This window comes from Gorilla gorilla, chromosome 4 (assembly GCF_029281585.2).
Source record: "Gorilla gorilla gorilla isolate KB3781 chromosome 4, NHGRI_mGorGor1-v2.1_pri, whole genome shotgun sequence".
In the NCBI taxonomy this organism is placed as follows: domain Eukaryota; kingdom Metazoa; phylum Chordata; class Mammalia; order Primates; family Hominidae; genus Gorilla; species Gorilla gorilla.
The window spans coordinates 106765955-106785278 of NC_073228.2; the positions used below are offsets into that span (position 1 = coordinate 106765955).

General features: G+C 34.3%; 1 protein-coding gene across 16 annotated transcripts in view; it reads left to right on the plus strand.

Moving 5' to 3' along the window:
• PAM (peptidylglycine alpha-amidating monooxygenase) overlaps positions 1-19324 on the plus strand; it is a 277732-nt gene that overhangs the window by 199021 nt on the left and 59387 nt on the right. For all 16 annotated transcript variants that reach the window (XM_004042318.5, XM_055387323.2, XM_055387319.2 and 13 more), the window contains 2 exons: positions 8559-8743; positions 9849-9920. In XM_004042318.5, coding sequence (XP_004042366.1) covers positions 8559-8743; positions 9849-9920 — 257 coding nt within the window. The remainder of the gene's footprint in view (positions 1-8558; positions 8744-9848; positions 9921-19324) is intronic.

Consider the following 19324-nt stretch of genomic DNA (forward strand, 5'->3'; position numbering starts at 1 on the left):
ACACCATTTTGTAATAAAAATGAAATAGAAAGGAATTATAGGAAATTAACTTATTGGGTGAGTCCATATTCTGAATATTTAATTTCTACTACAGAGGCAATTTTTTTACCAGTGGAATGACAAACAAGTAAGACAAGTTTTAATACATTTAAGTATGAATAAAAGTTTTCATAATAATGGATAATGTTCTCATAGCAGTAATATGCTTTTTATTTTTAGACAAATAACAACAGCAATGTGTCTCTGTTTTATAAAATAATAGGCACAACCTCCATAGATGACTACAGGATCACAGTTGAGAATGTGACCAGTGAAATAAACTAGTAATTTATGATGTCGGTTAAATTAAATGATACTCTGTAAATCCATATATCTCCTCTCCCTCTTCTCTTTTCCCACCTACCTCCAACCCACACATACAAACACACATTCCCACAGGACACAGATTTGAGCCCCGAGCCTGAAGCACACATAGGTATAAATCACACTTAACTAAGGATAGGCTGGGGCCAGTAGGTGCCTCCTCCATGTACTGGGAGAACTCTCAGCTTCAAGTTTTAAACCTTTCTGTTCTATGGTTACATAGAAACTAGGTTTTACAGAAAAACCGTTGACAGTAGCCTACTAGGAAGATTTACAGTTGAGTGATTCTTCTACCAAAACCAAGCTTAACTGTATTAAGCTAGAAATTTTGGAACTGGAGAAAACTTTGCTTGGGTAGAACAATCATGGGTAACTAATGAACAGCACTTAAAAGTAGAGGCTGATTTTCCCATAACAGGGATTCATCTTAAAATACCACGATGTAAAAACAGGAGATGGATTTAACCACCTGAGTGTCCATAAATGGATGAATGCGTAAAGAAATGTGTTTTACATATACATGATGGAATACTATTTAGCCTTTACAAGGGGGGAAATCCTGTCATTTGTGACAAGGTGGATGAATCTGAAGGATGTATTAAGTGAAATAAGCCAGGCACAGATATATTAATACAAATACCACATGATCTCACTTATATGTGGAGTCTAAAAAAGTTGAACTCATAGAAATAGAGAATAGAATGATGGTTACTGAAGGGTGGGAAAGGAGGTAATAGGAATTGTTGATCAGAGGACATAAAGTTTCAGATAGACAGGAGGAATAGATTTTGAGATCTATTGCACAGAAGAATGACTATAGTCAATATAATGCACTATATATTTCAAAATAATTGAGAGGAATGTCAAATATTTCATGATTAAAAAAAATGATAGGGCTGAGTACAATGGCTCATGCCTGTAATCTCAGCACTTTGGGAGGCCAAGGCGGGCAGATTGCCTGAGGTCAGGAGTTCAAGACCAGCTTGGCCAACATGGTGAAACCCCATCTCTACAAAAATACAAAAATTAGTCGGGCATGATGGCGGATGCCCATAATCCCAGCTACTTGGGAGGCTGAGGCTGGAGAATCGCTTGAACCTGGAAGGAAGAGATTGCAGTGAGCCAAGATCATGCCATTACGCTTCAGACTGGGCTATAGAGTAAATAACAGGAGCAATGTTTCCCTGTCTCCGTCTCAAAATAAAAAAAAAAATTTAAAAAAGATAGGTAAGCAAAGTGATGGATTTGTTAATTAGTTTGATTTAATAGTACCACACTGTATCCATATATTAAAAAATCACATTGTACCTTATATTACAAAATTATTTTTTATTTCAATAGTTTTTGGGGAACAGGTGTTTTTTTGTTACATGGATAAGTTCTTTAGGGATTTCTGCGATTTTAGTGCACCTGTCACCCAAGCAATGTACACTGTACCCAATATGTAGTTTTTTTTTATCCTTAACCCCCTCCCACTCTTCCCCCCTGAGTCCCCAAAGTCCATTATATCATTCTTATGCCTTTGCCTCCGTGTGGCTTAGCTCATATTTACAAATGAGAACATATGATTAAGTGCTTACCATTATTTGTCAATCAAAAGTAATATTAATAATAAAAACTACTTTAAAAGTAGGTATACTTAATAGGAGATATATTAATAAATATACTTAATGGTAAAATGTTTTACCCATATATTATATTTATTTTTAAATAGTAAATATGAATAATATAGCCTAAGTAAAGTTGCACCAAAGTATTATATATACTGAAAACATAGTACTACTAATTGTTCTATGAAGAAGCAATATTTTGTGCTTGACTGCATTACATATTTTATATTCAGGATGATACTTCTCTAAATTCGTTTCAAATGTTTAGTCAAGTTTAAATAAAAACAGAATTTAATTAAGTCAGCCAATTAAGCTCATTAAGGCAGCTAATCAGGCTAAAGGTTTATATGCTAAAATTTAATATTAATTATTGGGACTAGGTAGACAATATTTACCAATTTGGCCAGTTTTGTTGGTCATACCTTTCATTTGGAATGGGTCATTTCATTAAAATATGAATGTTCATGGATACCAACATAGCACTTTAATCTGCATTTTTAAATATATTACATGCAAAGATAAAGTTACATGATAAATAACTTCTTAATGTATACATTTAAAGGCACCATGAAACTTTTTGAGAAATGATTAACAGTTTTGTAAAATGACTTCTTTGAAGTTTTTATATTTCTTTCTAAAATTACTATTACCGATTTTGCCTATTTTCAAGCCTAACATTTGTTGAATATAAACGGGGTAGAGGTGAAGAATTCTTGAGCTAGTGGAGTGTTTGTGGTATAGACATGGAATACAATGATATTTGGAATTTTTTAAGTCATACATTTCAGATTACTTGGTGCTTTATTAAATCTGTATTACATATCTTTCTAATATAATATATTTTAATAAAAGCTCTCATGGAACCTAGGTAAATAGATTAGACAGATGGATAAACAGATATGGATATAAATAAATATTTTCAGAAATCCCACAGGTCAATTGAGTACAAAAATTTGATCTGACTCGTTATTCAGTAGTATAATATACTAGGGCAAACATGCTATGTCATATGAAGTTGTAAACATTTATTAAGCAGGATTATTAATTCTTCCTTCATTCAACACATATTTATCAAGGGCTTCCAATTTTCAGGCTCACACATTATGTCAGACCTAAAGCTATTTATATTAAGTATGCCAGTATAAAACAGGAAGTTATCACATAAGCACTTTATTATTCAAGAAGATGAAATAAATGCACTACTGTAATTTTGGAATGTAAGTAATGCCAGCAGTCATCATTTTAAGGAATCACACTGGCATTGGAGAATGTTTAAAGGGCCATTCAGTGGACATAATCTCCCTTCCTACTTTCTCATGTTCATAAATCACTCAGATTAGCAGAGTTGAATTGCATATGTTGATCTCTGTGGAAATTAAGGGTACATGTGTCAAAATACTCCCTTAGGAATACAGAAAGCAATTTGTTTTAAAATGAGATTTTTTGTTTTTGAATGAAAGGTGAATGATTGTAAAATAAAATAAGCAAACTGTGATGCTGATACTAAGGATGATTTGACTCCTAACATTTTTAGCATATGATAGTTTCTCTGTCACACAGGAGCTCAGAGTTACCTTGACTACAAGTCTAATTATAGATGGAAAGGAATAAAGTATGAGTCTTTTTGTTCAGCTCTTTTAATGAAATTTTCCTTGTGATAGCAAAGATTCCTAAATTATTTGATAAAATTCAATTTTGAATCATAGAATTGGTACCCCAAATGAACTGTATTGGTGAGCTGATTAATATGTCTCAGAAAATCACGTGTGTAAAGGCAAACACATTTATATGTGTATCAAATTAACACATAATGTATGTGTAATTGAATTAGTGTATTGTGTGTGTATGTATATGTGCATGTGTGTACACACATACATATATGTATACTCTTACACATATATGGATAATTTTTCTCAAAAGTTAATTCAGTACATGGTAAGATAATTCACTTTTGAGGAAATAACTTGCGACCTTAGCTTATGTTTTTATTTTTTATTTTCTCAAATATGCTATTTAAAATAATAAAGTGTGATCATAAGTTGTAGAGGACAAAGAGTTACATTATTTAGAAAGTTACTGATTTTCCTTTATTTGCTATACTTAAGTACATGTGTTTTTCAAACATGTAACCTTGTACCTTGGTACACACTATTTCTAATATAGTAATTGCTGCCTTTGTCTCCAATATTAGTATATAATTATTCTAAACTTATGCCACCTTTTTATTTCATATTCTTCTCCATAATTATGATCTATAATTTTCTTTTGTTTTTTGTTACTTACTGCTTTTTGGTGATAATAATGAATTTAATTTAGTAAGAGTAAATTATTGTCCTGATATACTCTTAGCCGACATTGCACAATTTAATTCCTTGTTCTCAGATTAATTACCTTTCACTTGTTTGAAATGAAATTTTTACTTTTAGTACAATTTTTTTTCAAATGTATGTTAAAAACAAATCCTTCCAAATATACATGTAACACCAAAATTATCTTTGAGGAAATATGTATTAACAAGATATTTTATATTAGTTATTTTGAAGCTTTGCAGTATTAGTTGCTTCTTAAATCTCTAATGGATTTTTCTGAAAGCTTGAACTATGTGTTTATCTGAATGGATGGACAGATGGACAGATAGAAGGATATAGATAGAATATACATAGATATTTACCTGTCTTTATACAGATAAGACATGTTATGAAACATTTCTAGCTACACATCTGTATGCATATCTATGTATATTCATTTGAATAGCTTTATATAGCTTTACTACATGCACACTACTCCATTGAAGAAATCCTTTTGATTGGTCATTCTTAAACAATACTAGCATGATTTATAGTCATTTGGGTATATACCCAGTAATGGGATGGCTGGGTCAAATGGTATTTTTAGTTCTAGATCCCTGAGGAATCGCCACACTGACTTCCACAATGGTTGAACTAGTTTACAGTCCCACCAACAGTGTAAAAGTGTTCCTATTTCTCCACATCCTCTCCAGCACCTGTTGTTTCCTGACTTTTTAATGATCGCCATTCTAACTGGTGTGAGATGGTATCTCATAGTGGTTTTGATTTGCATTTCTCTGATGGCTAGTGATGATGAGCATTTTTTCATGTGTTTTTTGGCTGCATAAATGTCTTCTTTTGAGAAGTGTCTGTTCATGTCCTTCGCCCACTTTTTGATGGGGTTGTTTGTTTTTTTCTTGTAAATTTGTTTGAGTAAAAGACACATGCACACGTATGTTTATTGCGGCATTATTCACAATAGCAAAGACTTGGAACCAACCCAAATGTCCAACAATGATAGACTGGATTAAGAAAATGTGGCACATATACACCATGGAATACTATGCAGCCATAAAAAATGATGAGTTCATGTCCTTTGTAGGGACATGGATGAAATTGGAAATCATCATTCTCAGTAAACTATCGCAAGAACAAAAAACCAAACACCGCATATTCTCACTCATAGGTGGGAATTGAACAATGAGATCACATGGACACAGGAAGGGGAATATCACACTCTGGGGACTGTGGTGGGGTGGGGGGAGGGGGGAGGGATAGCATTGGGAGATATACCTAATGCTAGATGACGAGTTAGTGGGTGCAGCGCACCAGCATGGCACATGTATACATATGTAACTAACCTGCACAATGTGCACATGTACCCTAAAACTTAAAGTATAATTAAAAAAAAAAGAAAAAGAAAAAAAAAAAGAATGTCAGAGAAAATGTGGCACATATACACCGTGGAATACTGTGCAGCCATAAAAAAGGGTGAGTTCATGTTCTTTGCAGGGACATGGATGAAGCTGGAAACCATCATTCTTAGCAAACTAACACAGGAACAGAAAACCAAACACCACATGTTCTCACTCGTAAGTGGGAGCAGGGAGGGGAACATCACACACTGGGGCTGTCGGGGGGTGGGGGGATAGGGGAGGGATAGCATTAGGAGAAAAAAAAAAAACAATACTAGCATTTTGTTTCTGCCTACGTAAGAGCAAGTCTTACAGTACAGCTTTTCTTAAATTATGCCCTGGAACACACAGCAACACAAAGGAGCCCGGTCAGATTCATTTAGGGAATAGAACCTACTGTATCCACGCCCCCCACCCCACCATACAGTCATGAGCACATTGTGTATTAAAGGATCAGGCAGTACAACATTGTTTAACTTGTATAGCCCAACATTTTCATTTGTTCATATGGTAAGATTTTTGTTTGTTTGCTTTTTTTTTTCTTTTCTTTTCTTTTTTTTGAGACGGAGTCTCAGTCTGTCACCTAGGCTAGAGTGCAGTGGCGTGAGATCTCAGCTCACTGCAACCTCTGCGCCTGGGTTCAAGCAATTCTCCTGCCTCAGCCTCTTGAGTAGTTGGGATTACAGGCACCTGCCACTGCACCCAGCTAATTTTTGCATTTTTAGTAGAGACGAGGTTTCACCATCTTGGCCAGGCTGGTCTTGAACTCCTGACCTCGTGATCCACCCACCTCGGCCTCCCAAAGTTCTGGGATTACAGGCGTGAGCCATCGTGCCCGGCAGGCCATATGGTAAGTTTTTCTCAACTCTTCTGTAAGCATTTCAAGGACCAAAGTTTTGTGGTAATAATTGTGGAAATACTACTCTAGTAGGAAGAGTAAAAAAAGTTCTAGAATTCCCTCTCTAAGTATTTTATAAAAACATATAATAGCTCACAGAATAAACAATTTCCATTTATGCAACAGAGAACACACTGGCCCAAGGGACCAACAATATTTAGACCAGCAGTGATAGTTACTTCATTGTGTGTAGCTTTTTAGTAAGGAAAAAAATCAGGATACTGGCTTCTTACATATGCTGTTGTGGGTGGGTATACCTTCTCCAGTGAAAACATGGGTATTGGCATTCCCAAAAAGAGAAAATATGGAAGGACCCATCCATTGATGAGTTGCAAGTTTCATGAATTATTATATGAATTTAAAATGTTTTTCCTTTCATTAATTTGAGATGCTTAAATGATTATTTTGCCTTTCCTCTCTGCAAGACGATTAAAGGTTTTTAAAGCTAGAGCCACATCTTAAATTCCTTTTTCCTTTTTGCTCAGTTGATCTACATATACCTCCTTTTTTTTAAAGCAGGAAAGAGAAGGATAATATGGCGGGAGGCTCCAGTTTATTATTTTTGCAACAGCCATTCCTTTTATAGCACATACTGACCAACTCCAAGGCTGTTAAAATGTAATTCTTAGCAATGGTGTTTTGACACCATGAAGATATGTGTAGTGAACAGATGTTTGTTTGGGTTTGCACTTCACTATTTGCTTATATTTCACGGGAGAGGCAATTACACTGACAGGTATCAGATTCAGAGAGTAAGAAGCCAAATGATTTCTAAAGCATAAACAGAGCTTCCCATGGCAGGGGCTTATTCCTGTGGTCTCTCAAGGGCTCTACATTTTCAAAGCTTAGAGAAATCAAATCCCTGTTTGAAAAATATTTTTATTTTTTTCCTTCCCTTGCTGATGTCATACTGTTGCTATGGAGAGAAAGTGAGTGCTGCATGACATTGCTGGAAAAATCAACACTGATGTATTTCTGTATAGCAAATAACCTCCCTCATAGCTTTTTTTTAATTAGTGTAGGCTTGCTAAAAATTGTCAATACTAATACTAAAATGGACATGTTCCTTTGCCCAAACAACTTTGCTATATAAAAGTCTTGTGAAGGTGTACTTAAATGGTTCCTTCCTAATAATGCTAAAGAGAATGAAATATATAATAACCCATGTGAAGTAAGGAAGCAGAATACATATTTTGTAAACTATTAGATATTTTTTCTATCATTGGGAACTTTTTTCTTGGAAATATCCACTGTTTTAAAATCTATTTTTAACATTGAGTCATTCTACTGTACAGCACTACTTCCGTCACATCTCAACCCTTAAAAAAGATTAGTGCTGATTTCATTTTGAGTCATTCCTGAGGCATTCTTTTCAACCCTGCTATAAAAGCCTAGTTGCCAAGTCAGACATCAGGGATACACTTTGAATGTCTTAGTGTGGACACATGATTCTAGATTCATCTGGCTGTAAGGAAGGAGGCAGTTAACCAAAAACAAGGTCCAGGAGTTTTGATGTTAAGAGGAAAAGCCATTTTTAAAGACTTATAATAAATAATATATGATAATTATATTGAAGGTTTCTGATTTTTACCATTGTTAAGGAAATAATAAAGATTTTCCACGAGAACAATAACTTTTCCCAGTCTATGAGTTTTAGCAAATGGGAGGGGACTAAAGAATAAAAAGAGAGAAAAGAAAGTACCATATTCCCTCATCTACTAAAATGCCATTTTCATCAGTGGTATTTAGTAGTGTTCATGGTGTGCCTGCAAAGTGACACTCCATTGTTAAGTGGAAATATGCCTTTGACAATGTGCTTTTGATGTTGAAAACTGTGATGGGTTTTAATGAAAGCTATAAAATAAATGCACAATATTTCTACCTTTGAATCCATTGCTGGCAGATCTAATGGCTTCATTTTTCTTGCATTAAGCATGTGTTTTATGTGAATAGTTGATTTGTTATATCTTTTTTTTGTCTGCAGTGGCACGTCTAGTGATGAAATGTGCAACTTATACATTATGTATTACATGGAAGCCAAGCATGCAGTTTCTTTCATGACCTGTACCCAGAATGTAGCTCCAGATATGTTCAGAACCATACCACCAGAGGCCAACATTCCAATTCCCGTGAAGTCTGATATGGTTATGATGCATGAACATCATAAAGGTAATAATTGATGTTTAATATAAAGTAATATATGATTTTGTATTTTATATTTTTGTATGTATCTTGTTTGACTATATTTAAAATCATCTTTATTCCCTTCTTCTGTCTACCAGTCACATGTACACACATATTTCTTGTTTTCTCATTTTTCTCTTTCATATCCTATCTTCCCTCCCTGACATGTCCCCATCAGAACAGTTAAAGAGGAAAATCTCAGCCAGGGATGAAACAGATTCATTTTGGGACCAATCCCATAAATGTAGACCTTTCTTCACTTAATTCATGTTTTCTCATTTCCTCATCTAACTCCTTCCCTAACCAGTAATGACTTACACAGTTTATGAATTTATGCACTATGTTCTAAAGATCACTACAGCTTGCCAGGGAAAATGGTTATCATCTCCAGCCATACTTTAAATTATCCATTTAATGGGCTTCTTCAGGCAAAGAACAATTATTGATTTGTGAAGCATTGCTAGTCTTGACTTTTTTTTATCTAATTCTCAGAATTGTTATTTAACATATACATATTGTTCCTCTGCAAAATGGTCATATTGACTGTCACTTTTTAACTTAAAATTGCAAAGTCTACTCCTTGTTTTATTGCATGAAGTATGCTGAGACTTGATTGAGTTTTGCAAGTTCAGTCTTAACACGCTAGAGCAGCTTCTTATTTCTTTCTAGTGGAAATTTTATGAGAGAAGTTAGCATAGCATTCTGGCCATTTATTAAGATTCTACTATATTTATAGAATATGCCTTAAAGTGTTCTTAAATGTTCTTAAAACAGTGCCAAATTTAATTTAAGAAAACAAATATGAGTTATTTTGTCAATGCATTTTGAAAATTCTGTATCATTTATATATTATTGAAAGGGTAGTTGACCTAGTTATTAAGTCAGATGTCTCGTAATTGGTAGGCTGTGCTGGGGGGTGGGGGGTGGGGAGCTTATGAATTAGAGCATTTCTGTCTTATAAATTCTTAATACTGTAATAAGCACAAGACCCTGAATAGTATTTTTATGTTGATGGACTATTTCCAATAAACTATTTTAAATATGTAATACATACTGCAAATTTATGCTCAGCTTCTTTGATCCTTTACAGAAACAGAATATAAAGATAAGATTCCTTTACTACAGCAGCCAAAACGAGAAGAAGAAGAAGTGTTAGACCAGGGTATGTATGCTTATTTCTATAACTAGTCCTATAAAAGTATCAATTTCCAAGTAGGCAACCAAATTGTAAACTTACTGAGATATTGTATGTCTCTCTGTATCTGCCTCAAACCCTATGTATTGCTATTTTTATACAATGCATAATTCATGAGAAAATGGTCAATTATTGCACTTTAGCTTTGAAAGTAAAATTCATTCATATAATTTAGTGCTGTTTCATTTTCTGTCTTTGTTTTACTTCATTTAATATTATAATTTTTATGTATAGTACAAATAAGTGCAAGTATAATCATTAAAAACCATCAGGCTGCTTTTGAAATCTAATAACCTTAACCATTTAAATTATTGTATATTTTGTATGGTATGTTCATTAAGTAGATTTGAGATTCAAGAAAAAAAGAAATTAAGAATTAAATCCACATCTTACCTCTATAAGTCATTCTCCTCTGCCTTCATCAAGGTAGGAGCGATTATTGTCTTATACATCTGTAGTTTTGTGTTAAGTTGCCATCTGCAGAGTTTAAAAAAAAGCATCATTCTTCCCCTGTTCTGTTTATTTTAAGTGGTAATGTTTGATGCTTGTATGTCATATACTGCATGTGCTGGTACTAAAAAATCACTTCCCTGAATCTTGGCTTTTTGCCAGTTGTTTGGAAGATAGTGCTTTGGGTTAGGCTTTGGAGTTTGTTATCCTAAAAAGTTGTTTTTGGCCTACGATACACGTTTTTAAACGTTAGTTTCATGTTAATGCAAACCCACTTCTACTGACAGCACAAATAGAAATAGAAAGGATTTTTCTATTAGCAACATGTAGAAGTTTCCTGTTTCTTATTGCTAGCTGCTATTGGAATTCTTCAAAATGTATTACATTACGTCTAGTTCAAAAAGATCACTCTTGTATGAATAGTTTTTACAAAATTAAACAATTGAGACTTTAGAAAGGGGAAAATGCACTCTGAAAGAAGCATAAAGTAAACTATGATCCTGAGGTTTTTAAATTATACAGCGGATGTTTTATAATATCTCATTCTAACAAAGTGACCTTCAAAAAAATACAGCTTAGCTCAAAGCACTAAATGGCTGAGTAATTTAAAATAGCTAAATTTATCAATCCTGTTTATATATTTGTAAGTAAGCCAGTAATAGTAGCCTAAATATAGTGGTATTCAGAGTGTTTACTGTAACTTCTAATGAAGTTTGTTCAGACTTTCAATGAATTATTTTGACATTTCACACGCTATTTGAAATGTATGTCTTTAAAATAATTTTGTCTTAGAATACATTTACAAATAACAACATATATGAAACAATACGGAATGAGATACCACCATTTAGTAGATGCATCTTATAAAATGGTATGTTTCTATGGAAACTGCAGTTGGACTATGGTTTCCTTTTGAAGTTAGTCAAGTTGATCAAGGGAAACACTGACACTTCTAAAAGGTTAAGAACCCAGGGGTTTTGTTAGTGAAGCAGTATTAAAGGTTATATTTCATCTGTTCTTTCCAAATAGTAGGATGTAGGAGGTGTTATATATGCCTACAAACCAGATTCTTTAAAATACTTTCATACCTTGCCATTCATTTACCCTTTTGTGTTTTATAGCATATATATAATATTCAGAGGTGAACATTATCTATATACCTAAATATACAAATATACCCAAACTCTTACTGGTCCCCGAGAATAATTCTATGGACACATAAGAAATTATTTTCCTGCAGTTTCTATTTTCTTCTGTTTGTGAATAAAAATGCTGTAACTAAAGGTATTTAACTTGAGAAGAAAAAAGCATTCTGATATTATCAATTTTCATATTGCAGAAAATAGGCTGTGTTACTCATATGTTGAAATTAGTGGGCCCATTAAAATGTCATCTCTAATGACGGTAAAGACAGTAGCCTAACCAAAAGCCATTTCAATGGCTAGCATAGTCTGTGTATGATCCTACCGGTCTGTGGGGACCACCAGCCTAGAATTAAAAGAGAAATACAGAAATGTACCAAATGCACATTTGTACACATAGTTCATTTGATGCACTAATGAGATTAGTCTGTCTCCTTACAACACATAGGGCAAATCTCATTGCTGAAAGAGTATTTCATTCTTCTTAGAGATATTTGTTTGCACAAAGTGTCTATCTGTATGCATTCTTTGGAAAGTCAACTTGACCAAGTAGCTAATAAGGGGGCTTTAATTATTCAAATAAATTATGCCATGTATGTTAATTTTTAAAGTAAGCCCTCAAACTTCACTTTTCACTTTCTTTGGTGTTCTGGCCAAAACAATTTGTGTAGTATTTCTTCACATTGTACAATTATTTTAATACTTTTTAGCCCCAATAAGCAAAAGCCCACATTATTGTGGTTGTGCTAGCCACAAGCTAACAGACACCATCTATGCTGGTCCTACAGAAGATGCCAAACCCCTGTAGAAAACAGCATAATGTGGGGCAGGAAGAAAAGACTTGAACCATCAGTGGATATGTACTCATGGACAAGCTCTATACCTGTTAGTGAGTACAGATAGTTCTGTAAGTGATGTAGATAGTTCCACCTGGTTAATACTATATATAGTGTATATGTGTGTATATATGCACATACACACATACATATATATATTAAATAAATGCTATTTAAATTGTACTATATATAGTATTATATATATATTTACTTCCTATCTTAATACATTGGAAAACAGGTAGAAAGATATAAGTCAAGATATGTAATAAATGTTATGTTAGAAAGAAGAAATGACCTTTACTAAGATAGAAAAAAAAGAAGGAGGGGAGAGATAGAAATAATCATATTCCATAGACTAAAAGAAAGAAATGTAGCCGTGCCACAAATAAACAGGAAGTGGGAGTTATCTCTGACATGGAGGAAAAAAATTCAAAGAAAGTTAGTGATCTTTAAAGAAAGCCAGTGATCATTAAAACACAGATTTATTTAGTACTCTGTTTCTCCAGGAGAAATAGAAATATTTTCTTTGAAATTCATATCTCAAAAATTGCTAGCTATTGATGTTTTGCCAGAATATTAATCTTGATTAGAAATTAACTAGAAATTAACTAGATGTCTTGACATCTAAGTTGTGCAAATCCAGTCTGTGCTTTCTCACAAACACACTAACCTTTCACAATATCTTTGTCTACATCTGCTCTCTGTAGAACAAAATCTGGTGTAAAGCAAGTGTACCTCAGATTCTATCTCAAAAAATGTAATTACAGAGACACCACAAAAGCATCATTATATGACAGTTTTACTTATGTTGTCCTGGATCATGCAACAATAGGAAACATTTTAATGAGGCTTTAATTGAGTCTGTAGGGATTTCTTTAAAAATAATGCTTATTTTGACTGATTTTTTAAAATAATATTCATTATAAAAGATAAGGAAATTATGTAAAGTATAAATATACAAATAGAAATCATCCATAGTCCCCAGAAATATGAGTACATATATGTATGTGAAATATATATTATGCATATATTTACATATTCAATATATGCATATGTAAAGCACATTATTTTAATTATAATGTATACACAATTTCATAGCCCTTTTTAAAAAATATACCTTGAATATTTTCTCCAATGGTAAAAATTATTGGCAAGAGTGATTTTTAATGGCTGCATAATACGTGCATATTCCTGCCTATATCAATTTGAAAATAACCCATTTGCATATAAGGGAGTTTATCTGCGAATGAGTTGATTATGTCTGCCTACAGGGAGAAAAACACAAATGGATATTTAAAACAAACTAAAATGTCACCGTCCTTCAAAGACATTGTGAGTGAAGAATTACCTATATATGTAATAAGTACAATAAACTATACAATAGACTCAATTAGGCAGTGATTCTGCATGGAGGAAATGAATCCTAGGAGACTATATAGAATGAGGAAGTTCACACTGATGTCTTCCAAAGCAGACACACACACACACACACACACACACACACACATTCCTCACATATATTAAGGTTGGCACTTTTAGAAAACTAACACATTTTGTAAGTTCTCTTTATTTCTTATGCATTATAATTTCTTATATACGTTCACTATAACAAAGCTATAAACATCCTGAACTTTCTATAACCATTGTTTAAGCAAAGAATATGGGCTTGAAACTAAGAAGCTTACTAGATGGAAGCAAAAGTCTACACAATTACATTTAAGAGTTCTGAATTTGAGTGTCTCACCTCTTTAATATTCAAAGTCTAGATGTAGTGTTGAAACTTACGTCTGTTGTATTGGGAAGATTCAGTGTCTTAAATTCCAGGCAGAATTGAAAATCAAAATCTATAATAACAGTATGTCCTTGTTATTATGTATTATGCTCTAGACAACATTTATTTGGCTGCAGAAACAGCCTTTAACATGTTTTATTCAGTTTGCTCCAAAATCTCCTCATTGTAGTCTTTGTGCCCTCATATAATCAATCTTTCTACTCAAAGGTCAGCATAAGCTACTGTATTCCCAAGGCAGAGAGAATATGACAAAAATATAATTTATTGAGGGAAAATACTCCATGACCCCAGATAGTTAAAGGTCTTTGGACACCTTCTGTGAAACAGTAATTTCACAGTGGTTTTATGCTAACAAAAATGAATTACCATTGGCATGTTTTATCAAATAAGCAGAATCAAGGGAACAAGGTTGCCAGTTAAAAACACAATAGTCTACTGTCAAAGCCTGCTAAAGTTACAGTTGTAAACAGTTTATGGGAAGAGTTAAATAAAGGCTGGGCATGGTAGCTAAAATTTATATTTCATTGATTTGTTCAAAATAGGGCATTCCTTTGATCCTCTAATAAAACACAAATAATTTTAGTAACATCTTCTTAACTAATTCCAAGCACTCTCTATGCCACTTTGCTGTTTTAAAGAAGATACAGTTTTTGTTTGTATGCCTATTCACTAAAAATTTATTGGTTTCTTATGATTTATGAGCACTTCACAAGTCTTTATTTATTGACCTCATCTATCAAACACAATCCTAAATACCCCCCAAGGCTCTGGGAAGCTGACTGAATGCTGTTTTGAATTGGTTTCCTAATAACGGAATAGGCAGATGTGAATGATCATTTATCACACAGTTAGGCTTTCCAATATAGATCTGTGTGCATGGTAGTTATGAAAACCATCATCTTCTATCTTCTCCTTTTTTATATTTGTCTCGTTTTCTTAAAAAGGAAGAAAAGTTGATTTCTGATTGCTTTTCAATCAAATGAGCCCTATAAGGGGAAGAAATAATAAAGTTCACTTCATTTGTGATCCTTGAGCTGGTCACCATGGTCATGTGTTTTATTTCTCTAAGGCTAGAGAATAAATATTGTGGGACAGTAATAAGTAAACAATCAATAAACCAAATTGACTTTAACCCGAAGGGAAAATCAGTTAAGACTAAGTCATAAAACAAATTATTAAATTCTAAAAAGAGATGCTTTTATTTTTCCATTCCTCATATCCCTCTCATTAATCAGTTATGTTCCATGGCTCTATGTTAACTTGGTTACTTGACATATTTTGTCAGTGGCTAAACTGCTGCTGAACATCCTATTTACTCTCCTTATGTTATAGAAATCGCAGAGCAATAAGCAGTAACAAGAGCTGGGTTTTTTTAGGTAATGAAGAACTAGTAATGTGTGTGGGAAATGGGAATTTATATTCTGGAAAGTTTTGAGAGGTACTTGATCATTTTTAAAAAATAATAGCACCTGCCTCATTAAGATTTTACAATTTCTAAAAAATTAGATACTTTTTTTTTCTATCCAGTAATCTTAAAGCATTTTTTAAAAAACCTTCATAGGACCATTTTTCAATGTATATTTCATCTATTTTAGTTTTTCTCACCATATTCCTGAAAGTAAATCAGAGAAATTTCCATGCTGGGAGCAGGGAATAGTGAGTGGTCCCTGATAACAGAAAAATGTCCACTGATCCACAAAGCAGTTAATGCAAGCACACAACTTAGGAACTTTAGTTGGTGGTGCTATTAGATTCCCATGTACTATGCTGCATTCCTTTTCTCCACACATTAGCTGCTACTATAGTTGTGTTTTCCATATACCAAACTCACACAATTGAATTCCTTAAAAGATCTAGAGCATTTGGGTATTTTATAAGAATCAAAAGTTAGGGAATAAAATTTAAAAATGGGAAATTACTGCAGCCTAAAATCATCAAGGAAATATTTTTATCTCTGCTAATGCAGATGCAAGGGTTGACATTTTAAACAAATTATTATTCATCCCATGATTGCTTATTGAGTATCTGCTAGGATAGGGAAAGTACTAATCTCTGGAACTATGACAAGAAATAAGAAATGAGAGGGACTTTTTTATATAAAACTACAGTTGTATCTTGTAATTTCTCCCTTCCCAGAGATAATTTAAATATACAGAAAGTATTTTTAGAACATCTTAAAGAATTTGGTCATACATGTAAGGTACATTTTTTCAAATCAAAGAAAACTAGGCCTTTTTTTTTTTTTTTAGATGGAGTCTTGCACTGTCGCCCAGGCTGGAGTGCAGTGGCACTATCTCAGCTCACAGCTCACTGCAACCTCCACCTCCCAGATTCAAGCAATTCTCCTGTCTCAGCCTCCTGAGTAGCTGGGATTACAGGTGCCCACCACCACCCCCAGCTAATTTTTGTATTTTTGGTAGAGATGGGGTTTCACCTTGTTGGCCAGGCTGGTCTCGAACTCCTGACCTCAAGTGATAGGCCTGTCTTAGCTTCCCAAAGTGCTGGGATTACAGGCATGAGCCACGGTGCCCAGCCAAAAACTAGTCATTTTTTAAGCTAGTTTTGTGCAAATCGCTGTGGTATGTATGTATTGACCAGTTTGCACGTTTCTTGTGTTATGATATGGACAAGGTAGACCAGGATATGACAAAGAGAAACCCAGTTAAAGAGTAAACCTAGCACTTGAGCTCAGAAGATGGTTAATTTAAAAAGAAAAACAATTAAGTTTTTTATAGTAAGATTGATAAGTTTGAGATGAATGTATAGGAAAAAGTGTAATGGCCAGTACAGAAAAGACAGGGAAACCTGAATCCAGTCTAGTGAGCAGTTTGGAGGGCAACTGTCATTCAGACCGTCTCCTTCAAATCCCAGTTCAATTTCCTACCAGCTGTGCAGGTTAGTACTGTACCTTTTGTTTCCTCATATAAAATAAGGACAATAATAATAATTTAATAGAGATTAAACATATTAAACAGTATAAAGCATTCAGCAAAGTGAATGGATCATGCTAAGCTCTCAAGAAATTTTAGCTGCTATTGTTATTATTTTCTATAGTTTATATTGTTCTGAATATGTTAACTCTGTCAACAATTGGTAAGCAGCAAATGTCTCCATTTTTCTAGGACTGTCCCAGTTTATGCCTAGTATAAATATTATTAACACCCCTTTCCTTTTAAAAAGTATTCTAGTTTGAGAAACAAATTATATGGTCACCTTAGCAGGGAGTCCCAGAATAGAAATAGAAAATACCACCCAGAATATACCCAAGGATTTTAAATCATTCTACTGTAAAGACACATGCACACATACGTTTATTGCAGCACTATTCCCAATAGCGAAGACTTGGAACCAACCCAAATGCCCATCAATGATGCACTGGATAAAGAAAATGTGGCACATATACACCATGGACTACTATGCAGCCATAAAAAAGGATGAGTTCATGTCCTTTGCAGGGACATGGATGAAGCTGGAAATATCATTCTCAGCAAACTAACACAGGAACAGAAAACCAAACACCGCATGTTCTCACTCATAAGTGGGAGGTGAACAATGAGAACACTTGGGAACAGGGAGGGGAACATCACACACCAGTGCCTGTCAGGGGGTAGGGGGCTAGGGGAGGGATAGCATTAGGAGGAATACCTAATGTAGATGACGGGTTGATGGGTGCAGCAAACAACCATGGCACGTGGATACCTATGTAACAAACCTGCACATTCTGCACATGTATCCCAGAACTTAAAGTATAATAAAAAATGCCACAAATCAAAATCAAAGTTAGTCCAGTGGAAAAAAGAAAAGAAAATACCACTCAGAAATATATAGCTGAACAGAGCTGCAGAAAAGGTAGCTATGGGGATATAACCCAGGAGTGTCCAAGGTGGGTAGGGTGCCATCAATCACACATCAGTTCCGTAGAGGTAGAGCCACTTTTAATACCATCCTAGACGGATTCTGTCATCCAGAGCAGAGATGGGGGTCCTTTCTGAGGACGGAGAAGAGTCTTTCACTATGACAATCAAAGGATAAGATTCCCAAATGAGTACTGGTGGTAAGGAGGGAAAAGTTGATGTTGCAAATCAGCCTAGGTTGGACCTTGTGATTCACCGGTTAGAGAGAGAAGAACATAGTTTTCTGAGTTGATTTACTCAAAAAAAGTGTCATCACTAAGAGAGACACTATTAAAAGGTTAAAATATGGTGAGAAGATTAAGAGCTCCATTTTAGACATTTTAAGTTCAAATGAGACAGACAGACATCCAAGTGGGATTTTCCAGAAGACAGTTTTGTAACACCAGTTTGGTGTTAGGAGAGCTCCAGGCTTGGTAGTCATGTGCCTGGAGGTGGTAGCTTAAGTTTTGTAAGTGACTGAGATCACTTAGTAGGAAGAGGCTTTAGCCAGGGGAAAAATGTTTCAGGGACAGACTTCCCGAAACACCAGCATTTTTTACATGATGGACGGTAAAAAGAGGAAGCACAGATGATAGGTGGAGAAGACCTGTAAAGAACAACATTATAAGGAGAGAGGTTCTGAAGGGAACTTTCAACAGGGCTACAGCCTCCCAGTAGATCAAAATAAAGAGTCTATTAGCATTGGCAATTAGGATCCCTTACCTCTTGGAGAAGTCATACAATGGTGAAATAGGAAGTGGAAAGAAATGCATCCAATTTAGGGAGGGAAAAGGATGTAAGGAAGAATGAATCAGCAAGTAGCCCTGCACCATCCAATATGGTAAACACTAGGTGAAAATATTTATGTTTTGAATATAAATTAATTCAAAGTAAAAAATTAAAAATTAAATTTCTCAGGTGCACTAGCCATTTACAAAGTACTCAGCCCCATGTGTCTGTCTAGCAGCTATTAGGTTGGACAGTGCAGACATAGATTACATCCATTATTACAGAAAATTCTTTTGGACAGTGTTGGAGCTTGTAAAGGAAGAGAGAAGATGGAAAAGCCTGAAGGATATGTTATGTCAGAGGAGAGTCTCTCCCCACCTCCACAACAACTCAAGCCCTAAGTTAGTGTATGTATAGCCTGTGAGTCAGATATGAGGTAAAGAAGTTGTATTTATTAATAAAAAAGAAAAGAGAGAAGACAGGAGAGGCTTTAGGGAATTCTGGAGGAATGGCATTCAGAACAGTGGAG